Source organism: Ovis canadensis, chromosome 14 (assembly GCF_042477335.2).
Source record: "Ovis canadensis isolate MfBH-ARS-UI-01 breed Bighorn chromosome 14, ARS-UI_OviCan_v2, whole genome shotgun sequence".
Taxonomy (NCBI): domain Eukaryota; kingdom Metazoa; phylum Chordata; class Mammalia; order Artiodactyla; family Bovidae; genus Ovis; species Ovis canadensis.
In genome coordinates this window covers 77,338,854-77,353,008 of record NC_091258.1, presented here as the reverse complement: position 1 = coordinate 77,353,008, position 14,155 = coordinate 77,338,854, and the positions used below count along the sequence as shown (strand labels likewise).

General features: G+C 45.6%; 1 protein-coding gene across 1 annotated transcript; it reads left to right on the top strand.

Moving 5' to 3' along the window:
• The first annotated feature begins 1,489 nt into the window (after positions 1 to 1,489).
• Positions 1,490 to 6,711, top strand: LOC138419315 (putative killer cell immunoglobulin-like receptor-like protein KIR3DX1). Its single transcript, XM_069552039.1, is given in 7 exon segments — positions 1,490 to 1,523; positions 1,666 to 1,701; positions 2,974 to 2,998; positions 3,000 to 3,247; positions 4,134 to 4,328; positions 4,331 to 4,432; positions 5,502 to 6,711. Coding segments are annotated over 7 exon segments (945 nt in total). The 3' UTR covers positions 5,807 to 6,711.
• The last annotated feature ends 7,444 nt before the right edge of the window (positions 6,712 to 14,155 follow it).

The following is a 14,155-nucleotide window of genomic DNA, read 5'->3' as shown; positions in this document are numbered from 1 at the left end:
TTAAAATAAATAAAATTATATTTAAAAAATTTTGTGGTTTAAATATCTGCAATGAAACACTACATGGCAGTAAAAATGCACAAACTGAAATGACAAAGAATACAGATCAATTCTGAAACATGATATTAAGTAAATAAAAGGACATTTAAGAAGGGTGACTGTACTGTTACTCCATTACATACATAATGATCAAGAGGAGACCTGACTTATTACTTAGGGAGCATCACTAATGTTAACAAGCCCCATCCCCAGGAAAACGGTGTGGAATCACTGCCTTTACTGAGGTTCTTTCCTGTCTATGAACAACAGCTGAACTGGGTGTATGTCTGCCCTTGGCGTCCTGAAACAGCTGGGCCATTTTGTCCCAGTTTGGAGTTGATTGTTGTGGACACGTTGCTCATTCAAGCATTCTGGAGCTTGGAAGTCTCTACTTGACATATTTTGCGTTCATCTGAGTATCTAGGAAGCAAGGTGGTCTACTTGTTTAGGCAGAACAAATCCCCCTCCCAAAAAACACCACAGTCATCTTTACACACGTTATCTTTGTGTACATGTGTGGTCCTTGGATTGGAAAGGGAGGAAGAGAGAGACAGAGAGAGTGTCTGTGTGCAAAGTCTCTACTCACAGTCACGAAATAATTTCAGATGAAGAAGAGTCACAGAAACACAAATATCACATGGTATCTCTTACTTGTGACATCTAAGAAAATGAACTTATTTACAAAACAGACTCACAGAGAAGGAACATACCGTTACCAGGAGGGATAGTGTCAGGGAGAGGTTCTATTGTAAGTTTGGGATTGACGTATACACCTGGCTATATTTTAATGGATGACCAACAAGGATGTACTGTATAAAACAGAGAATTCTACTTAATATTCTGTGACTACCTAAGTGGGAAAAGAATTTGAAAAGCGAGAGATGCATGTATCTGTGTAACTGAATCACTTTGCAGTACACCTGAAACTAACACAGTTAGTTCCTTAATCACATATATTACAGTGCAGAATTTTTTCATATTTTCAAAGGGCCATAATACACAGGTCTGGTCCTCTCATAAGAATGCAGAATCAAAGTCTCTGTTAATGAGTCTTTAATTGGCAATCTGCACTGAGCCTGACATACGAGGTGGGAACATGTGGTTTGTCTTCTGTGAAGAGTTAAGGTGAATGAGATTTATCATGAGCGTGGGAAAAGCATCCTGCATGGTATATACTGAAGCACAGTTACTACTTCCTAAACGCAGCAAGATCTGTTCGAATCCTCTTAGGTTTATAGTGTTTAGGGAAACAAAAAGGGATGATCGGGTCACGAGGCACTCTCCAGGATGCGGCTCAAGTCAGACTTCCATCCCTAGCATGAGAAGAGGCTGGCCATCTTCCCATGTGACATGAACCAGGCTGACTGTACCAACAACACTGACCGCTTCCGCATCCTGTGACTCTGTCAGCTTTGCTCAGTTCTGCCTCCTGTCTCACAGAAGCAGAGCCATGTGCCCCACACTCCTCAGCCTCCTGAGTCTCGGTGAGTCCCGAAACACACGGTTGAAGCAGGTTATGGTGGAAATCGGGGGGTCCTTGCACCACTGACCAGGTTCCCTGCATGACGGTGCAAAGAGTGTGGGGTCCATCGGGATAAGCCATCTCTGACGTGGTTTTCCTTCTAGGATTCTCTGTGGGTCTGAGGATCTGGGCAGCTGTGGGTGAGTCCTCCCCATCCCGTATTTCTGTGCTGAGCAGAGCAGTAGCGGTTGATGCAGAGGACACAGGGGCTAGGGTGAGACCCCTGTCAGTCAGTACAGTGAGAGCTGTGTGCCCTGTAGATCCCAGGTCCTCCTATTGGCCTTGATACTCATCTTCACTATTCCCAGAGGTTAGCCCAGCTCTGGACTCTGGAACTGAAGGCACAGTGTGAAGTCTGGGAGCTGGGAGCTAGGCCCACTGAGTGCCATTTCAATCATGAGAGGGAGGAGGGGGCTGTAGCCCACAGACCCTCCCCCACAAGGTGGCTCATGGCATCTCCAGCTGGCCCTTAACAACAGCATCTGCAGGAAGCCCGCTGGACCTGAGCCCAGGGAAGGGTCTGCTCATCAGGCAGGGCCACCTGGACCTTGTCACACACTTGATGTTGGTTAGCTAACAAAGGAGCCAGGTTCAAGCTTTATTTCCTTCTTTTCAGTCAAGTGGCTTTTTCACTGGTTGCCTGTGTTACTGTTAGTCGCTCAGTCGTGTCAGACTCTTTGCGACCGCACGGACTGTAGCTCACCAGGCTCCTCTGTCCATGGGATTCTCCAGGCAAGAATACTGGATGGGGTTGCCATTTCCTTCTCCAGGGGATCTTCCCTACCTGAGGAGTGAACCCTGCTCTCCTGCATTGCAGGAAGTTTCTTTACTGTTTGAGCTACAACAAATCCAACAGGGAAGCCCTCTCACTTCTTTTCCATGCATCAGTTTTTTGGTGGTGTTTCTTTTGCCTGCATCGTACAGCATGTAGGATCTCAGTTCCATGATTAGGGATTCAACCCGGGCCCTTGGCAGAGAAAGTGCTGAATCCTAACGACCAGGCCACCCAGGAATCCCCAGTGTTTTGTGTTTTGAGAGTTTTCAACATTTTGTCAACCCAAGGAGTTGTTCTTCTCCTGATAAGAATCACTGCTGAGAATCATATTCTTAGAATCTCCGTGATGTCTGTCCTGGGTTGACTGTGTCTCTGCCTGTCCCCAAGCCCCAGGTGTCCTTGAGTATCATGGTGATGCACTTCAAGGTTGGTGCCTTGGAAGAATTGAAGGGGAAGCGCTCCAATAAGACCTGTGGGGAGAGGGGACCATTCCTATTTTCCTCTTAAAACCTGTGACTCCTTCTCTCCTAGGTGAACATGACAAGCCCTCTTTGTCGGCCAAGCCCCACCGTTCCCTTAGGACAGACTGTGACCATTCCTATTTTCCTCTTAAAACCTGTGACTCCTTCTCTCCTAGGTGAATATGACAAGCCCTCTTTGTCGGCCAAGCCCCACTGTTCCCTTAGGACAGACTGTGGCTCTTCAGTGTCACTTCCATTCTCCACTTAAGACATTTAGACTGTTCAAAACAGATGGGGCCAGTTTGACCAAGCTCCATGGAAATCATTTTAACAACTTCACACTTGGCCCGGTGACCAGAGAACATGCCAGGTCCTACACATGTTCCGGATTATCCAGGTCTCTCCTAGGGTTATCCAGACACAGTGACCCCCTGCAGATTGTGGTCACAGGTAGGAGGGGTCCAGCCCAGCCCGGGACAGCCATCTATGCAGGCAATCCCATCCTAGGTCCAAGTTCCTTATGAGGTCTAATATTCAGTCAGGATTTCCAGTCAGCAAGGAACCAGGAAAGAGAACCAACTCTGAGAGCTTAAACTCAGGATGTTGAATAGATGGGGTGCTCTGGCCAAGGAAGGAGGAGCCTCCCTAGGCATTAGTTAGACAGGATGCTGCCGCTGCCTGCCAGTAAGGAGGATGGGGAATGACCCTGATCCAGTACCTGCCACCCAGTAGGGAGCTGTAATCCCATATGAAAGAGCTGGAGCCCCAGGGAGGAGTCCCTGGAATGTTTCCAGAGGCATGTGGTGATGGTCACAGATGGGGAAATGTTCCTTTTTTTCTCCACCTCCTTTCCAATCTCCTGCCAGTCATCACTCACATTCTAGATGAGTGTGAACGGAGCCAGGGAATGCATCGTCAGAACCACCCAGCTCCCCACCACACATATTAGGGACAGGATGAAGCTGAGAGCATGGCAACCCACACCAGTATTCTCGCCTGAAGAATCCTATGGACAGAGGAGCCTGGCAGGTTATGGTTCATGTGGTTGCAGAGTTGGACAGGACTGAAGTGTCCGAATATGCATGCATGAAACTGAGAGCAGATCCAACAGCTAAAGAGCTTAGAATAAACACAGAGGAGCCTGGAGGTCTTGAGCAAAGAGAAACAGAAAAGCATGAGCCAGACCCTGAGAACAAGGCTAAAGAAAATGCAACAGAACAGACAGGAAGGTTAACTGGCTTTGATGGTTCACAGGGACACTTTTCACACCTTAAGATGTCAGGTGTAGCGCCGAGGTGGGGTGACTCACTGAAGCTCACAAGCTGTTTGCTCCTAGGTGTGTCCACAAAACCCTCCATCTCAGCCCACCCAGGCCCCCTCGCTCGTGCAGGAGAGAATGTGACCCTCCGCTGTCACTCATCGATGCTGCTTGACAAATTTATTCTGCACAGAAAAAGCAGCACAGGGCATTTCCAGAGACGTGGAGAGACGTTCACTGGTGGGCATGCCCCAGCTGACTTCCCCATTGGCCCCTGACTTTGGCGAGTGCGGGCACCTACAGATGCTATGGGTCCCTCAGACACTCCCCCTATGAGTGGTCAGCCCCAAGCGACCCCGTGGACATCATCATCACAGGTGAGTGTGGCCAGCCAGTCCCTTCTGCTCTCTGTGTCACAGAAGGTCTGGTGTCCTGTCCAGCATCAGTACTGGGAGAGAGTGACAGGCGTGCAGAGACACTCACAAACTCGGGAGAGGGAGCAAACCAGAGAGAGAGGAGGTGTGAACACGGAAGGGAGAAGAGAACAGAGTCCCTGCCGTGTGCTAAGGGGAAGACACAGCCGGTGACAGAGCAAAGGAGCGAGAACGTGAAAGAACGACCAACGGAGAAAAATGCACCAGAGCAGGGACACGGGCAGTTCCTGCTCAGGCAGCCAACGATGGGTGGTTAAGCGGTAGGTTTCCCGCTTTCTTGTCAGAGCTCCCTTCCTCTGTCAGCAGCACATATGGTACCAGACGCCCTGCAGTCCAGGCCCTGGGTGATCGAGATGGAGGTCGACACCCTGACGTTGCTCATCCTCTTGGTTTAACATGTCGTTTTGCACAAAGAGGAGGGGGGAGTGGTCCCTTCAACCCTCCCACTGAGGAGTACCTTCCAGCCCCTGGGTGTGGGCATGGCAGCCCTGAACCCGCCCTCAAGAATGAGATGGTCTAAGATCGAATGATTTTCTGGCAATTTCCACTCCATAATCTGCTTCTGCGTCAATGCCATGTTTTCTGATAGTCCCAGCGGAAGTTAGTAAGTTCTATTTATTTCAAGAGAACCGCACATGTTTGATTTTTTAAATTTATTTTTTATTTATGTTTGTTGAAGTCTAGTTGATTTAAGATGTTGTTAATTCCTGTTGTACTACAGAGTGATTCATTTATTCATATAGATATTTACTCTTTCTTTAAAACAGACAGTAAATGACAATCCATTTTAAAAATTATTAATTTGTTCAAGAGGATTTTAAATGACACCCCATATTTAAAGGTATTTCTGAATGTTTCCCTGTGCTGAGTACCCCTTTCTGTGGGTCTTTCTCTCCTGGTGGTGGGCGGCCTTCTCACTGCAGTGCCTCTCTTGTTGCACACTTCAGCCTTTAGTCCTCTGTTTAGGACTCGAGTTACTTTGTGCTCTGAGATCAAGGTCTCTTCCTTCCAGGTCTGTCCAGGAAACCCTCAATCTCAGCCCAGGGGGGCCCTGTGGTGAGGTCAGGGGAGAACATGACCTTGGTCTGCAGCTCCGAGAGTGCCTTTGACCAGTTCCATCTGCTCAGAGAGGGGGAGAACCTTGGGCGCTCGCAGGCTGGAGAGTGTGGCCCAGGCAGAGCACTCCAGGCAGAGTTCCCTCTGGGTCCTGGGACCCCAGCCCACAGCGGGGTCTACAGGTGCTACGGCTCCTTCTCTCGCTCTCCCTACTCGTGGTCAGACTCCAGAGACCCACGGGTTCCTGTCTGTCACAGGTGAGGAACCGCTTCCTGGCCCATGCTTTGCTGTGCCTGTTCAGTTGCTATTCTCTGTCCAACTCTTTGTGACCCCGTGGACTGCAGCACAACAGACTCCTCTCTCCTTCACTATCTCCTCCTCATGGATCACAGCCTTGTAGTGGTGAAGGGGCCTTCATACCCCAGGGAAGCTATGAGCCAGTCGTGCAGGGCCACCCAAGCCTGACGGGTCATAGTGAAGAGTCTTGGTAAAATGTGGTCCCCTGGAGGAGGAAATGGCAACCTATTCCAGTATTCTTGCCTGGATAACCTATGAAGAGTCCCATGCTTTCAGTTCAGTTCAGTTCAATTCAGTCGCTCAGTCGTGTCCAACTCCTTGCAACCCCATGAATTGTTATGTAAAAATGTAACTTGATCACTATCTTAAGACTAAATAGATCTTAAGGGGAGCATTGGTGAAAGGATTTTCATTTGTTGGGCTGATGTTTGCTGCTAAATCTCCATGTTCCCTGCCCTTATAATGAACATAACTAACATATAGGAGAAATAAGTATTAACCTTTAAGATTAATCATGTTAACCTTGGGTTAAATAAATTCCTTTCTTGATTGTAACTCACTACACCCGCACCCTATAGGAATGTAACTTTATATTGAGAGTGGTGCCTGGTTTAAGAAAAAACACCCTTGGAAGAAATAAGTTTTTTGGTTATCAGAAAGAAAGGATCATAAAATGTCAGCAGGTCTCACTCATGGCCAGAAGATGATGTAATATCCCTAAGACTTATTTTTATACATTTATGTGAAGCACCTGATTTTGATAAAGGTCAGGACTGCTGACCCCCGAGTGACTCTGTATTCATCCCTATGTGTAACAAAAGGTATATAAACAAACCCCCAAATAAAGAAATCGGATCAGTTTCCAGAAAGACTGATTCCCCCATGTCGTTTCTTTCTTGCTCCCTGTTTTTCTGGCTGAATTCCCATCTGGAGCATGGATGCTATTCCACGTAAACCAAGTTATTCAGCCTCTTTTTCTCCACTAATTTTCCTACTTACTATCCATTTCTAATCTCTCTATATATCTGTGATTAAATATGTATTTTTCCAAGGACACCGATGCCGTCCCCACCTTCCAATTCCCTGGATCCACCGGGGCTGGACCCTGGCCTCCTGGGAAGTGGAGACCATACTGATCAGGTTGAGAGCTGCTGACACACTTTGACACAAGGATACAGTAACTCCTGCGTGTAGGGGCAGGGTGTATGCAACGAAAGCAGTCCTTCTTCCGTTGGCTTGTTGGCAGAAGCACGGCTTCCTCAAGGCCACTCCAGCCAGCTGCACCTTCTCCTTAGGCTCTCCATAGCCTTCATCTATACCAGCATCTTCCTCGCTGTTCTTGTCTGTCACTGGTTACCCACAAAGTATGAAGAGCCAAACTGTCACTGGTGCTCTACCCACAGTCTCAAGTCTGAAGGAGGGAAGCACAGCGTCATCTGACCCAGGGGGAGGTGGGCTCATAGCAGAGAATGGCGTTTTCACTTCCTGTAGGTTAAAAACTGATTTCCATTGTTGTAATCCCTGAGGGATTATCTTCCAGAGGACGATGGAACCCTCTTACGCTGTTGGTGGGAATTCAAGCTAGTATAGCCACTATGTAGAACAGTGTGGAGATTACTTTAAAAACTGGAAGTAGAACTGCCTTATGACCTAGCAATCCCACTGCTGGGCATATACACCGAGGAAACCAAAAATGAAAGGGGCACGTGTACCCCAGTGTTCATCGCAGCACTGTTTATAATAGCCAGGATATGGAAGCAACCTAGATGTCCATCAGCAGACAAATGGATAAGAAAGCTGTGGTACATATACACAATGGAGTATTACTCAGCCATTTAAAAGAATACATTTGAATCAGTTCTGATGAGATGGATGAAACTGGAGCCTATTATACAGAGTGAAGTAAGCCAGAAAGAAAAACACCAATACAGTATACTAACACATATATATGGAATTTAGAAAGATGGTAACAATAACCCTGTATGTGAGACTGCAAGAGAGACACACATGTATGGAAGTCTTTTGGACTCTGTGGGAGAGGGTGAGGGTGGGATGATTTGGGAGAATGACACTGAAACATGTATAATATCATATGTGAAACAAATCACCAGTTCAGGTTTGATGGAAGATACAAAATGCTTGGGGCTGGTACACTGGGATGACCCAGAGGGATGGTATGGGGAGGGAAGTGTGAGGGGGGGGGGCTCAGGATGGGGAACACATGTACACCCGTGGCAGATTCATGTTGATGTCTGCCAAAACCAATACAACATTGTAAAGTTGAAAGAAACATTAAGTTAGTTTCAGGTATTTAGAACTGAAATTTTTAAAAATACCATTTACAATAGCACCAAAAAATGAAATACTTAACTATAAATCTAACACAATATGTACATATCCATGTCTAGAAGATGATGAAACTGTGAGAAAAAATCAAATAAAATCTAAGTAAATGAAAAAAAAACAACCAATACAATATTGTAAAGTAATTAACCTCCAATTAAATAAATTTACATTTAAAAATAAAATAAAAAAAATTAAAAAATAAATAAAACTTCCAAAAAAAATTTGTGGACTGACTGAAAATGAGAAGTAAATTCCATTTCTGGAGGGAACTGGGAGAATAAAGTTCTGAGTCCTAGTTGGAGCCAGACTGTCCAGGCTGACTAAGGACAAGAACCCAGGTCCCACCCTCTAGAACAGGCAGCCAACTGGGCAGAAAGAGAAAGAGCTGAGACCTCAGGTCTGGGCTGAGATGCCTCCTGAGCCCTGCCTGGAGACATGGGCACCGGGTCCACTGAGGGGCCGCCCCCTGCTTGAGTCCACGGCCGTGGGAACCCCGAGGGGTGGCAGCCCCCCAGGGACCGCATCCTGTTTGCCCTCTAGGGCCCCGTGGGCTCCTCATCTGCACAGGGCGGGGGCGGGGGCGGCTGGGCGCTCAGAGCTGCAGACATGCCTCCCATCCTCTCTGAGCTTCTCCTCCTCGGCCAGATGTGCAGGGCAGGGAGGGGACCACAGGTGGGCACGGGACGCCCACCCTGACCCCAGGTCAGGGGAACCACAGGGCTCGGGCAGCTGGAGGGGCCAGGGATCCTGATGGGGAGAGAATCAGCCCAAGCTTTCAGTGGCAAATCTCTCCCTTCCAGGGCTGAGTCTGGGCCCAGGGACCTTGAACCATGCACGTGTGTTCTCCCGGGTCTCCTGGGACCCATATCTCTCTTGAGTCCCAGGAACTTGGTGTTGGGAAAGGTCGGGACACTGGGATTCTAGAGTGATGCTGGTGAAACGTGGAAGGGTTCCTGAGCTGAGCTGGGGAGTGAGGGGTGGGGAGGTCCTGGGACTCAGCCTCTGACTTCCTTCCAGGGACCTTCCAGAAGCTCACCATCTGGGCTGAGACTCTGGGGCAGCTCAGGGTGCCCATGTGAATACACCATATGCAGAGCTGGAATGTGAGAGTGAGTACACAGACCATCAGGGAGGATGCTGCAGTTGGCCTGCACTATTTGGAGAAGGAAATGGCAATGCATTCCAGTATTCTTTCCTGGAAAATCCCATGAACATTGGAGCCTGCCAGCCTACAGTCCATTGGGTTGCAAAGAGTCAGACACGACTGAGTGACTTCATTTTCTTTCATTTCATTTTGAAATTTATTTATTTCATTGGTTCCATTTTTAATCTCATCATATACATATTTTATTGAAGTGTAGTTGACTTACAATGTTTCAGGTGCACAGCAAGGTGATTTTCAGTTATACAAACATGCATACATTATTTTTCAGAATATTTTCCATTTTAGGTTATTACAAGATATTGACTATAGTCCCGTGCTATACAGTAAATCTTTGCTGCTTGTTGAATATCTTTTTTTGTTCTTTTTATTTATTTATTTATTTTTAAATTATTTTTACTTTATTTTACTTTACAGTACTGTATTGGTTTTGCCATACATTGACATGAATCCGCCACGGGTGTATACGACCTCCCAATCCTGAACCCCACTCCCACCTCCCCATATCATCTCTCTGGATCATCCCCATGCACCAGCCCCAAGCATCCTGTATCCTGTATTGAACATAGACTGGCGCTTCGTTTCTTATATGATAGTATACATGTTTCAATGCCATTCTCCCAAATCATCCCACCCTCTCCCTCTCCCTCTGAGTCCAAAAGTCTGTTCTACACATCTGTGTCTCTTTTGCTGTCTCGCATACAGGGTCATCATTACCATCTTTCTAAATTCCATATATATGTGTCAGTATATTGTATTGCTGTTTTTCTTTCTGGCTTACTTCACTCTGTATAATAGGCTCCAGTTTCATCCACCTCATTAGAACTGATTCAAATGTATTCTTTTAAATGGCTGAGTAATACTCCATTGTGTATATGTACCATAGCTTTCTTATCCATTCATCTGCTGATGGACATCTAGGTTGTTTCCATGTCCTGGCTATTATAAACAGTGCTGCGGGGAACATTGTGGTACATGTGTCTCTTTCAATTCTGGTTTCTTCTGTGTGTATTCCAAGCAGTGGGATTGCTGTGTCATATGGCATATCTTTTTTTAAAATTAGAAATCTAGCATTGTATTCATACTTCTGTTTTTAAATTTATGGTATATTCCACATCGGTGTTTTGGTACACTTATAGTGAAAACATGATACCAAAATCCCACCATGTCCATATTAAAGGAAATGGAAAACAATGGCAATGTTAATTGTGGGAGGAAATATTGAATCGCGTTATGTTACTGGTGGGCTTTCCTGGTGACTCAGATGATAAAGAATCTTCCTGCAACGCAGGAGACCTGAGTCGATCCCTCGATTGGGAAGATCTCCTGGAGAAGGAAATGGCAACCCACAGCAGCATGCTTGCCTGGAGAACCCCCAGGGACAGAGGAGCCTAGCGGGTCACAGCCCATGGGATCACAAAGAGTCAGACACGACTGAGGGACTAAACTATTCTCCAGGCTCTGAACTTGAAAGGTGTAACACTTTCCCATTCGTATAGAGATAAAAAGTGGCAGAAGAGACAGAACCTTCTGTCTTGTCAGGGGCTTAAAGGGATGTTATGAGCAGACCTGCATGGACAGCTTCAGGAACAAAGGATTCCAGCATTAAAGGATTCCACAGTGCAGGGGATGTAAGTACAGCGATGGCTGATCCATGCTGATGTGTGGCAGAAGCCATCACAGTATTGTAATTGTCCTAAAATTAAAATTAAAAAGAAGTCTTGCAAAAGGACTTCCCTGGTGGTCCAGTGGTTGGGAATCTGCTTCCCCATGTAGGGGACATGGGCCCGATCCTGGGAATGGGAAGATTCCATGTGCCTCGGGGCAGTTAAGCCCATGGGCCACAAGCCCATGTGCCTAAGCCACGGCGATGAGAGACCCTGCCCCACAGCAAAGAGCAGCCCCCTTCCCACAGCTAGAGAAAGCCTGTGCACAGCGACGAAGAGCCAGCACAGCCATTAACTAGTCAATTAAAGCACTGCAACAACCAGGCACACCTCCTCCTCTTCGTGTGTGTGTGTGTGTGTGTGTGTGAATTCACACGTGGGTGTTTAATCTGTATTTTTCTCTCTTCTTGGAATTTTCTTCCCCATTGGCTAGGGTTATTTTACATTCAGTAAACACTGTTGGACCATCCCTCTCACTCCCCAAAAAGCCCATCTAACTCAGGTAAGATGATTCTTTGGGGCAAAAGTTCACGATCTCATTGGTCTGCTGGCTTTCCAAATAAAGTCACTATTCCTTTCCTGAAGGCCTGATCACTCTGACGCTTGACAAGCAACATGAGGTTGGACTCAGAGCACATTCATGAGACTTTAGCAGAGGTGTCGTTCGTTTTAGACAAAATCCATAGACGTCACTCTAACAATTGATATCTGTGGCTTAAAAGAAGATACCCAGATGGCGAACAGGCATATGAAAAGATGCTCAGCATTGCTAATTAGTAGAGAAAGGCAAATGAACACTGCAAGGACATACCACCTCATATCAATCAGAAAGGCCATCATTAGACAGTTGATGAATAACAGATGCTGGAGAGGTTGTGGAGAAGAGGGAAACCCTCTGACACTGTTGGGGGAGTGTAAACTGGTGCAGCCACTGTGGAAAACAGTACGACAGTTCCTCAAAAAAAGTAAAAACAGAGTTTTCATAAGATCCAACAATTCCAGTCCTGAGCATATATCTGGAAAAAAAACTATACCTTGAGAAGATTCATGCACCCCTTGTTCACAGCAGCAAAACTTACAATAGCCAAGACATGGGAACAGCCTAATTGTCCATGGACAGATGAATAGATAAAGAGGATGTATGTGCTTATACACACAGATAATGAAATACCACTCAGACATTTAAAGATTGAAATCATGCCATTTGCAGCAACATGGATGAACCTGGAGATTAACATATTATGGAAGGAGACAGAAAGAGAAAGACAATTTTCCTGTGATATCACCCGTATGTGGAATCTAAAAGGAACATATCAATGAAACAGGAACAGACTCACAGACATAGAGAACAGGCTTGTGGTTGCCAAGGAGGGAAGGACTGGAGGCTTCGGATTAGCAGACAAAATCTATTTATACATAGAATGGATAAAGAATGAGGTCCTACAGTTTGGCACAGGGAAATTTATTCAGTATCTTGCCATAAATCATAATGGAAAGGAATATGCATGTCGAGCTGAATCAATTTGCTGTATGGCAGAAATGAACTATACTTCAATACATTTTTTTAATTTTTAAAAATCTGTATGCGAGACAGCAAAAGAGATGTGTAGAATAGTTTTTGGAATCTGTGGGAGACGGAGAGGGTGGGATGATTTGGGAGAATGCCACTGAAACATGCATAATATCATATATGAAACGAATCACCAGTCGAGGTTCGATGCTTTGATGCATGATACTGGATGCTTGGGGCTGGTGCACTGGGACGACCCAGGGGGATGGTACAGGGAGGGAGGAGGGAGGGGGGTTCATGATGGGGAACACGTGTATACCTGTGGCAGATTCATGTTGATGTATGGCAAAACCAATACAATATTGTAAAGTAATTTACCTCCAATTAAAATAAATAAAATTATATTTAAAAAATTTTGTGGTTTAAATATCTGCAATGAAACACTACATGGCAGTAAAAATGCACAAACTGAAATGACAAAGAATACAGATCAATTCTGAAACATGATATTAAGTAAATAAAAGGACATTTAAGAAGGGTGACTGTACTGTTACTCCATTACATACATAATGATCAAGAGGAGACCTGACTTATTACTTAGGGAGCATCACTAATGTTAACAAGCCCCATCCCCAGGAAAACGGTGTGGAATCACTGCCTTTACTGAGGTTCTTTCCTGTCTATGAACAACAGCTGAACTGGGTGTATGTCTGCCCTTGGCGTCCTGAAACAGCTGGGCCATTTTGTCCCAGTTTGGAGTTGATTGTTGTGGACACGTTGCTCATTCAAGCATTCTGGAGCTTGGAAGTCTCTACTTGACATATTTTGCGTTCATCTGAGTATCTAGGAAGCAAGGTGGTCTACTTGTTTAGGCAGAACAAATCCCCCTCCCAAAAAACACCACAGTCATCTTTACACACGTTATCTTTGTGTACATGTGTGGTCCTTGGATTGGAAAGGGAGGAAGAGAGAGACAGAGAGAGTGTCTGTGTGCAAAGTCTCTACTCACAGTCACGAAATAATTTCAGATGAAGAAGAGTCACAGAAACACAAATATCACATGGTATCTCTTACTTGTGACATCTAAGAAAATGAACTTATTTACAAAACAGACTCACAGAGAAGGAACATACCGTTACCAGGAGGGATAGTGTCAGGGAGAGGTTCTATTGTAAGTTTGGGATTGACGTATACACCTGGCTATATTTTAATGGATGACCAACAAGGATGTACTGTATAAAACAGAGAATTCTACTTAATATTCTGTGACTACCTAAGTGGGAAAAGAATTTGAAAAGCGAGAGATGCATGTATCTGTGTAACTGAATCACTTTGCAGTACACCTGAAACTAACACAGTTAGTTCCTTAATCACATATATTACAGTGCAGAATTTTTTCATATTTTCAAAGGGCCATAATACACAGGTCTGGTCCTCTCATAAGAATGCAGAATCAAAGTCTCTGTTAATGAGTCTTTAATTGGCAATCTGCACTGAGCCTGACATACGAGGTGGGAACATGTGGTTTGTCTTCTGTGAAGAGTTAAGGTGAATGAGATTTATCATGAGCGTGGGAAAAGCATCCTGCATGGTATATACTGAAGCACAGTTACTACTTCCTAAACGCA